Source organism: Chelon labrosus, assembly GCF_963514085.1.
Source record: "Chelon labrosus genome assembly, chromosome: 2".
Classification (NCBI taxonomy): domain Eukaryota; kingdom Metazoa; phylum Chordata; class Actinopteri; order Mugiliformes; family Mugilidae; genus Chelon; species Chelon labrosus.
In genome coordinates, this window is record NC_140338.1 from 33701950 (window position 1) to 33712029 (window position 10080).

The following is a 10080-nucleotide window of genomic DNA, read 5'->3' on the forward strand; positions in this document are numbered from 1 at the left end:
GCCTGTTTCCAACTCTTAAACTATAGGTGGTCCTGAGTTTCCAATGGTAGTATAAACCTACCCATGTCTCTTAACACAGAATGTGAAATATCAAAGATAGAAATATATTACCACTGTGACATCTTCCAGGCCTTCCTCATTTGATTTAAATTTTATAACTTGGGTTCAGGGTGCAAAACAGTGGTGGTTAGCACTGATGCCTCACAGCAATAAGGTTCCAGGTTCAAATCCAGGCCAACTGGGGCCTTTCTCTTTGTGATAGACTGGCGACCTGTCCAGGGTGTACCCCGCCTCTCTCCCAAAGACAGCTGGGATAGGCTCCAGTCCCTCCGCGACCAATCACAGCACAAGTGGTTACAGAAGATGAATGAATGAACTTGGTTTCCGGAACCAGTCCACACCTCTGCCAAGCTACACAGAGACAAGCCCCGACCCTGAATCTCTCTCTCTGGGTTCTCCATGTGAACATCAGAAGACCATCATCAGTCTCTACATCTGTCTTTATCTAACCCCTCTCATCCCCTACCTTTCTTCCCTTAACTTGGTCAAAATAAACTTCCTTGTATCTATTGAAGTGTGGTCTTGTTAGTGAATTACTGTTTTTGGAGTGGTTCGTTTGGAGTGATGGCTGACATCTGGGTTGATGTGATTGCTATATCTATAGGTGTCTGAGCAGTCTCTCTCTCTCCCTCTATTTTTTGGCTTAACCAAGCCAAGTTGAGCTTTGGTTTGGTTGAACTTTGGTTTATCTTTTCTTCTATTCTAGCACTCACTCAAACACACACTACAGACATGACTGATTTACCGACTCCATATTTCTTGCCAGTCAAAACAATAAATTTACTTTATGTGGTCTCCACATTTTGTCCGTCCTTTGACAGGTCGTGACACCACAAAAGCTGAAACTTAGTCTGCTCTGCCGGCTCAAAGAAGCCATCATTCTTTGGGTAGAGTCAAATCAACAGGGTGGCTGTGGTCCACCAAAAATAAACCATTGTGCACCACAAACAAGTCCTGTTGGTAACATAACCAGTCTGTCCCAGTCAGTGTTACATCCACACCCAGTTGGCTCAGCTGAAAGCAGTCAGCATGGCAGTGGTGTGTACGGCCAACAACAAGAATAACAGAAATGAAAAACAATGAGAAATTTAGAGAGGAAAAAAAAAAAACAGTAAGAAGGACGGAAACACAGATAAGACTGAGTCACCCTTAAATGATCAAACAGAAGAGATAAAAGAAGACAACTTTTCCTTCCTGTGCACCATGGTCTGTCTGTTAGACTACTCATCCTTGGTGTCAGACACCATTTTTTTCTCTCTTTTAGACTTTGATGTGAGGCCTCTGTGTTAACCTGACAGGATATTACTCTTTAATGATCTCCTGATAGGACCCCTCCTACACACAGCAGTGCAGACAGCATGAAGTGTTGGTGAAATGCGTAACATTTACACACACTTTAAAGAACCAAGCACAGGCACCAAGATCAGTATGGAAAGTTCAGCGACCAACTTCAAGTCCTTTACTAGCCTCCCACAGCAAAGGCATGCACAGTTAATAGGATAGCAACTGGGAAGCTGATATACTAGCCTCCCAGTCAGCCCACTCAAAAGGGCAAATATCTCGTCTAATGTGATGATGAAGTTGATTTCAGCCAATGACTTTCGCTGATGCCATTTCAACTGTTGAGCTCTGGCTTTTTCAATACATTGCCTCAGGTGACTGTTGATCCACTGATGTGTGTCAGTATGTCAACAGTCATATTAAACTGGCCTTATCAGGAGCCTGAAAGGCACACACTTGACATTGTGCTGGCACAAACAAAAAATGTAGATGTGGAGCATTTCACAGTCAGAGTCGAAGATAAAAGTTGAGATGATAGGAAAAAACAAACAAATAATTATGTTGTGCTCACTTCCAGACACAGGCACATCAGCCAGAGGGTCCTTAAGCTAAACCCAGTAATCCCAACCCAAACAGGTTTAGTAGAAAGAGTAGCCTCTGTTTGAATAGTAAGATCCTGGAGTATAATATATCAGAGGAGCTGTCATATAAAGACCAGGATTCCCAACTGTCAAAAAACACTGTGGGCAAGGAAAGTTGTTTCAGTCACATATGTGCTCAGACAGTCTGCATGTGCTGCATAATGCGTACAAGAATTACCACAGCAATGTGTGCATCATCCCAAACCCTGGCTCTGAAACCCACAAGTAACCAATAAAATTTTTATTTGGCTTATACAGCGTCACTCTCACCTCTGCCGATGCTCTGTTTATGTCCTGATAAGCCATCTGCAGGCCCTGCAGGGGAGTTTTCACAGGTAAACCAACGAGGCGTGTCAAAGCATGCTGCAGTCCCATTGACAGGCTCCTAGGAATTGGGATGTCATCATGGGCAAGAGCCATGTGAATCAGATTCACTTCACTTCCCTGAACAAGTGACTAGAGAACACACAATCGTGGGAAAACTAAACTGACATACAGAAGAACTCCAGACATACTAATTTTCAGTGTCTACATTTCACCTAGCTCAGGGTGGATTGATAGTGAGCCATTTATTTTCTGAACGGGTTCTTCCAGCAAAGAAGCTGCAAAGTTTTATGAACCTTCGATTTCTCGGGAATGCTGCAAAGCAGTGCTTATTTCAGACACATGAAAATGAACACTTCTTCTCTTGATTTTGTTACTTTTTTGTTGTCATTGCACTTCCTAATGTTGACAATTATTTTATTATGTTTCAAACTGACAATGGCTGTGATCTTTAAAGCCAACACACTGTCTGTTGCTTGTGCATAGGATGCAGATTTGTGATTGCTTGAAGAGGAGAGTCTTCATGATAATACCAGCAGCTGTTTATATTTCACATTTTCCCCATTGATCATACCATAAACTTTGAAATGCAAAGTCTCTACAACTGTTGTGTATTTGGAGTTACTGATTACAGTGACCGCCATCAATGAAAGACAATGATCGCTCCGGTTTCTCCTCATCTTTCGCTCATCCAGAACAGATTTTAAGAAGCTGCATGCATCTGTGTGTGCATGCTCTCAAACGTCTTTGTGTGAGTGTGAGAGAGGAAGCGAGAGAGAATGTGAGGGGGAGCAACAGTTTGGTTTAAGACCAACCCCCTGAGCTGTTGCATGTTTCAACTAAGGTCTCACTCCCTCTGCCTTGTCAGTTTGACTGTGACTTACTCTGTGCGCTTGTTTGGATTCTCCTGACTGAACAGATGTGGGATAAAGGCAACGCTACAGCAATTCCAAGGTAATTTTTTCATGTCCCATGTCTGATGCAAGTGGGTTAGATGATGTTATTATTGGCACTTGTTTAAATGTTTCTCCATTGGGTTGCAGTTGTGGCATGTTTAAATCACACAAAATCTAGAGAATAAATAATGATAAAGTTTTTAGTTTTATCAGTTTTGCTTTAATGAGACAGTTTATTTCTGCAAAGAAAATTTTTAACTAAACCAAAACCAAAATAGGCATTATATTTTAAACAATAGGTCATGCAAAATTCTTCAGTTCTACAAAGTCATATTTATTTATTTATATATTTTTTTTAATAATGCTGATGCATTAAGTTATAACATAAAATACTAATTCTGTCAACCGTGCAACTTCATGGATAATTTGATTCTTAAATACATATTTACAATGGCTATTCACATTTTCATTCATGGTGTGGATCCAACCTGTGTTATGGAAGGACTCAATACGTTTGTGCTGATATGGACAACTCATATTTGAATTCTTGGCAACAGATTGAATGGGTTTGAGTCTCCATTAGTTAAATGTTAACATGTGACTCTAGAAGAAAGAAAAACATTCCATCACTTAAAAGAGACAGAAAGGAATGCGCCTCAAATCACCCCGATCAGCCCACAGTGGAAACCCAGATGATTAAAGTTTGTAGATGTCATATACTTTGGATGTGCTTTCTTGCACATTGAAGGTTTAAAGTCTATTTGCATGTGTGTGTATTTGCGTGTGTGTGTGTGTGTGTGTGTGTGCACGAACATGTGGCTAGGGGCTTCAAACATACCTCATCTACACTGTGAAAATCCGCTGCATGTGTGCCAAATCAAGCACACATGTTGTTATGGTTCTTGTCTAACAACCTTACTGTGACTGACACACACTTTAAACATGACTGGAAAAACTAAATGTTTGTTTGACATTAAAAGGATCCCTCTGCACTTTAGTCACGGCTGTTCGTGATTACATATTATCATAGTTCACATTCAAAAGAATAGCCGGTGCATTGAACTTATCAACCACAATGTTCTTAATGTTTTCAGGTCCAGTGATCATACACAGTAACCTGTCTACACTTGATTATGATTCATGAATTTTGACTCATCTATGTGGTTAAATGGCAGTGTAACGTAACTTACCCATGACCTTGTTTAAAATGTTAAAATGTTTAAAAGTGTGCCTTTTTTAAGTGAATCCTTAGAAATTGTTGAAGTTGCAGATGTCTGTGGCTCTTCACCCTTTCTTTCCATTGTTTTTATGCTGTTTTTCATGTCTTTCTGCAGTACCAGGCCACTCTAAGCTGGCAGAGTTCAACAGCACCGTCTACTGGTCAAAAAAAGAAAACATCTAGGGATTCCAGTGGATGGTTGTTGCTTCAACTTCGTGTAATTCCTCCATTTATTGAAGGAGCTCTGGCATTTGTTAGTGTGTCCAAAAATGACTTTATAGCTACTGACTGCAGGTGCAAGAGAAGAAAAGCAACATCAGGCATGGAGGCTTCCACTACGGCCATAATCCCCACCTCCCCTATTCCCTCATCTTTCGGCTACCTGCAGTTCTTCTATGAGTACCAGAATAATTCTGTCATTGTGGAACATTACAACTATACTGGCAAGCTGCAGAAAGATCGCTACCGTGAAGGACTCAAACCTGAGGGCATTGCGTTCCTGGTGGTGTGTGTCCTCATTGTCCTGGAAAATGCTGTGGTTCTCATCACCATTTGGAGGAACAAGAAGTTCCACCTGCCCATGTATTACCTTCTGGGAAACCTGACTCTATCGGACCTGCTGGCTGGAATTACCTACATGGCCAATATCATCATGTCAGGACCAAATACTTTGAAACTGACGCCAGTGCTGTGGTTCCTCAGGGAGGGAGGGGTCTTCATCACCCTGGCTGCGTCTATTATTAGTCTACTTGCCATTGCTATTGAACGCCACGTCACCATGGTGACTATGAGGCCATATCATGGGGCAAAGCGGGGACGAATGTTGACACTAATCGGAGCAAGTTGGGCACTGGCAGGGTTTTTGGGGGTCCTCCCAATTTTAGGATGGAATTGCATCCACAGATTGGACCAGTGTTCAACAGTACTCCCACTTTATGCCAAAAGCTACATTCTCTGCTGTGTGTCTGTGTTTAGTGCAGTGCTCCTGGCCATCGTGATCCTTTATGTTCGGGTCTTCCGTATCGTTCGCACTAACACAAAGCGCCAGCGGCTGGGCCTGTCAGGCAGCATGAGGAAAGGCTTGGCGAGGAAGTCACAGAAGTACATTGCTCTCCTCAAGACTGTCACTATTGTGCTGGGTGTCTTCATCGCTTGTTGGCTGCCCCTCTTCATTCTCCTCTTGCTGGATTTTTTTTGCCCCACCCTCGGCTGCCCCCTACTCTACAAGGCTGATTACTTCCTTGGAGTAGCAATGATCAACTCGCTCCTCAACCCCATCATCTATACTCTAACCAGTAAGGACATGAGGAGAGCCATTCTGAGGCTGCTCTGTCGGCCATGTCTGATGACCAGAGATGGACAGGTGAAAAGGATTGGGATGCCATTCCTGGAGTGCAGTTTCAGTAAAACTGAGGTGGCATCCCAGAAGTTAGAGGGTGGACTGGAGACGACTATTTCCTCTGGGAACGTTATCACAACTCCATCTCCAATTAAAGCTCTTTATCCCAAACTCTTCAAGTCATAAGGACATAGACTGAATAACTGAGCCCAAAAGTGTGAATGGGTTTTTCACTGAACAGAGGACATGTAGCAAAGCCTCCATGGGAAAACAGTTGTGGCATTCTCAAATCTGGAGACAGAAAGACAGAAAGAGAGGGGTGTACGAAATATAATAGGCACATGATGCATTCATGTTAAGATAAACTTTGACAAGTCAAATGTGGTGCAGTTACAACAATATAATTATGTAAATTTCATTATTAAATGTTGTTACCATATTAAAACCCATAGGACTAATGAATGCCATGCAAATGTGAACTAGCAACAAACTTTTTTAAGAGTATGATGATAGTAATGTGTCTCCTTAACTAATTTGCACTGAAATATCACAATGAATGGAAACCGTGGACTAAAGTCTTTGTGTCAAAGCTCTGAAGAAGTCACCTGTAAACTCAAAGACTGTCAAGACTGAAAAACTGTAAACATAATATTCTCTCCCAGACTGTAAGTGCCTTAAATACAGCACAAATGAGCCCAACCCTTGCAGTGAAAAATCTATGCATCTGCAGACACCTGGATTTTTCTGGTTCAACTGATGGTGCACAAGATTTGTTCAGATATATTCACAAAGACCATGTCTGTGTACATGATGCGGGGAAAGTTACAGGGAGACAGACAGATAAGAAAGATGGAGGTGATGCTCACCGGAAACTTCTTACAAACACAGATCAGCGAAGCATGCTGTGGCATAGCTGTGGGAGGGAAGACGTAAAATTAAAAACCCCACTATTTTGATTTGACAGATGTTTAACCTATCTGATATGGAATAGAAAGTTTCTTTGAGACGTCAGTCTAGCACCTGCAGTGAAACAGACACAGTAACAAAATTTCAACATACTTTTAACATGAACAAACAGCTGTGCCAAAAAATGTTTAATTTTTATTCTGACAGTTGAACTCCAACACAGCTATATATATAACTTGTAAGCCAAACAAGCCAAATAAATATTATGTCTAAGACTTATACTTCAATAAGTGAATAATGTTGTTGGTGTTATTATGCATCATTGTCTAGCTGCATCTAGAGTTTTAAAGAGAAGAATGTGTCTGATCTTGTAATCAGTCCAGGACGGATCCACAGTGCAATCATTCCAGTACTTCTGCTCACAGTTCATCGTGGACATGTCTGGCTTAGCTTTAGGTACTGAATTATTTTAAATATAAAATGAGTTCTATGTCAGTCTTTTTATACAGATGTTTCTTTAGTGCAGCCTCTCTGGGCATAGTTGATGTTGGAGGCAGTGTGTTTTTTTTGTACTGAAATTGGTGTAAAGAATTTTTTTGTATTTCTGAAAATGTTTTTATATCATCTGTATTGTAAATTATATCTATTTTGTAACATGAAAAGTCTTTTTGTAAAAGGAATAAAATGTTTTCTTAAATGAATCCAATGAGTTTTGGGTTTATTTTCATTGTGTGTGCTACATTCAAAAGTGTGTCTGTGTGTGTTTCTTTTTGTGTGACTGCAGTTGTGTAAAAAGTACCACAGGAAGTCAGCCCCCTTGTCTCACATCTGGTAATGGCATTGGCCTACATACATCAAGCTCTGCTTTTCTCAGACTGGCTCAAGAACCACACAAAGCATCTTTTATTGAACTCTGTACACTCAGTTTTTCTTTTTCCTTATTATGTCAACCTATGGGTGACTTTGACCATCACTTCACTCTGAACTGCTGTCCACACTAAGAAAAATGTCATACAGCTGTCCTTAAGGTTGTTCTCAAGGAGCTATATTCTTCTTCTGTAGAAAAAAAAACGCACTGCAAAGTAGTGAAACCATTCAAACCGTTGAAATACAACCATCTATTCATTTGTTTTAACTACAATGCAAACATTTGCATTGTAGTTGTCCAGACTGACTGCAGCACTGAATAATTCACAGTGCATGATACTATAAGTATCTGAACCCCTACGCTGATGACTCAATGAAGCTAACTGAATTTGGGATTAGCAAACCAGGAGTCAATAAAACAAGATTAGGCGTGTGGGTAAGAGCCGTTTAGATTTTTTTTTTTTTTTTTTTTTAAAAAGAAAGAAAAAAAAAAACTTGGGGTGAGGTGAACCATGCCCTGCAGAGCTATGAACTCCAAAGTCAAGAGAAAGTTAACCCAAAATAGGGTGATCATATATTTGTGATCATACAGAAGTAAAGCTAATGGTAGCTGTTGGACAAACTGTACAGTTGTTTCTCTTCTGCTACAACCTTGACTCAAAGACATTCTTAATAACTGGTACCACATGGCACTGGAATACCTTCAATATGCTTTGTATGGGTCCAAAGACATGCTGGTTAGGTTCATTGGTGATTCTAAATTGGCTGTAGGTGTGTATATAAGTGTGAATGGTTGTCTGTCTCTCTGTGTTAGCCCTGCGATAGACTGGAGACCTGTCCAGGGTGTACCCCGCCTCTTGTCCGATGGCAGCTGGGATAGGCTCCAGCAGACCCCGCAACCCTTCACAGGACAAGCGGTTACAGAAGATGAATTAATTAATTAATTAATGCTTTGTATGGGTGCGAATATTCCTCCAGATGTTGTCCAATAGCATTGGGCCTGCTGACAGAGGTCAACGAGCGTGGAATCATTCCTGTCCTGCAGCTTCCTTCCATTAGTCCTCTGTCATGATCACTACTGACAGTTCCTTTGTTCAACAAACACATGTACAGATGCACACTGTACATTTTCTCTCTCCAGCAGAGCTTTGGGAAAATGGAGATCTCCAACATGTATATACTATATGGAGGTAAATGTTGAAATTGATGATAGAGCATCGTATGGAAGCAGTTTTATTCATGTGTACAAGAAGCATAAGCTTTACTTGGCCATTTTTTTTCAGACGTACAAGGAATTTGACTCCGATAACACTGTGCTGTGAGAGTTTAAAAAGGAACAGCTGATATGTACTAGATAAAGATGTGTGTCAATCTAAGCAGGATAAATAAGTACATACCTAATGAGAACAGTTATGACTCATCACATCATGGACATGGGCCTTCTGAGGGTGTCCTGTGGTGTCTGACAACAGGATGTTGTTAGTGGGGGCCTTTGGGTCCTATGGGTTGAAGAGAGGGGCCTCTGTGAATCTTCCCACAGGTACTACTCAGTTTGGGATCTAATTTGAAGCCCATCCATGTGTTGTAAAAGAAAAAGTGATTCGTCAAACCAGGACACCTTGTAACATTACTTCATGGTCCAGTTCTGATGCTTACGTGCCCAATGTTGGTGCTTTCAGCGATGGACAGGTGTCAGCATGGACACCCTGACTGGTGTGCAGATATGCAGCCCCATATGCAACCAACAACGATGCACTGTGTATTCTGACACCTTTCTACCAGAATCAGCAGCGAGTTGAGACAGGTTAAGTCTAGTCAACAACCAGTTAGACTTTGGATGTCTATAAATCCTGGATGGACAGCAGGCTGACACCACTGATCTTTTCTGCAGACCTGACAGTCTGGTGCGCCATTCTATTTGGTGTCTAATAAGCCAGACAGTTATGGATGCGAAGAGAACAGACTGGACAGAATATCATAGTAGGCTACTAGTTTAGAGGTGCCCACGGTTAACCTCACCTAATTCATATGAATAGATCTTTGCACAGAGTGGGAGCAGCATAATCATCCAACTGGGGAATTATAAGTGAGGGCTGAGTCTAGACTTGTATCTACGACTATTTGCTGTTATTTAGCCAGACTGGCAGTAGGCCTAGTATACCATAGAATGGGTCATTTTATTTAAAGCAATTCTTAACTTTCTGGCATGTTGCACAGAATTTAGTAAAAATTTGAACATGAACAACGCCGCCTCCCTCCAAAGTCCCACCCGCTTCCCCCTGCCTGACCGTTGACGCTCCCCTCCTCCCCTGACGCATGCGGTGGGAAAGTGAAGGTAGAAGCGGAGGAGCAACGCGAGTGAAACGGGTCAATGGAGTCATATTCAGACATAGAATTCGATTCTATGTGTGGAATAAAATAAAATGCCCTCGTAACGTTCAGTTACATTGGTAGTCTGACGAGCTACCATTAACGTTATTATCTTAATTATTGCATTTCAGCGTCCGTTTGTTTACAGTCCAATTGGTTTTTCGGCAGTATTCCGCG

The 10080-nt window shown here is 41.4% G+C and overlaps 1 protein-coding gene across 1 annotated transcript; it reads left to right on the forward strand.

Moving 5' to 3' along the window:
* The first annotated feature begins 2964 nt into the window (after nucleotides 1-2964).
* s1pr5b (sphingosine-1-phosphate receptor 5b) lies at nucleotides 2965-7361 on the forward strand. Its single transcript, XM_084554806.1, has 2 exons — nucleotides 2965-3260; nucleotides 4537-7361. The coding sequence occupies exon 2, from the start codon at nucleotides 4744-4746 to the stop codon at nucleotides 5944-5946; it is 1203 nt and encodes a 400-aa protein (XP_084410932.1). The 5' UTR covers nucleotides 2965-3260; nucleotides 4537-4743; the 3' UTR covers nucleotides 5947-7361.
* The last annotated feature ends 2719 nt before the right edge of the window (nucleotides 7362-10080 follow it).

What these genes read in the sequence shown, in the direction of transcription:
- s1pr5b (XM_084554806.1), top strand. Translation starts at nt 4,744, where the DNA reads ATGGAGGCTTCCACTACGGCCATAATCCCCACCTCCCCTATTCCCTCA.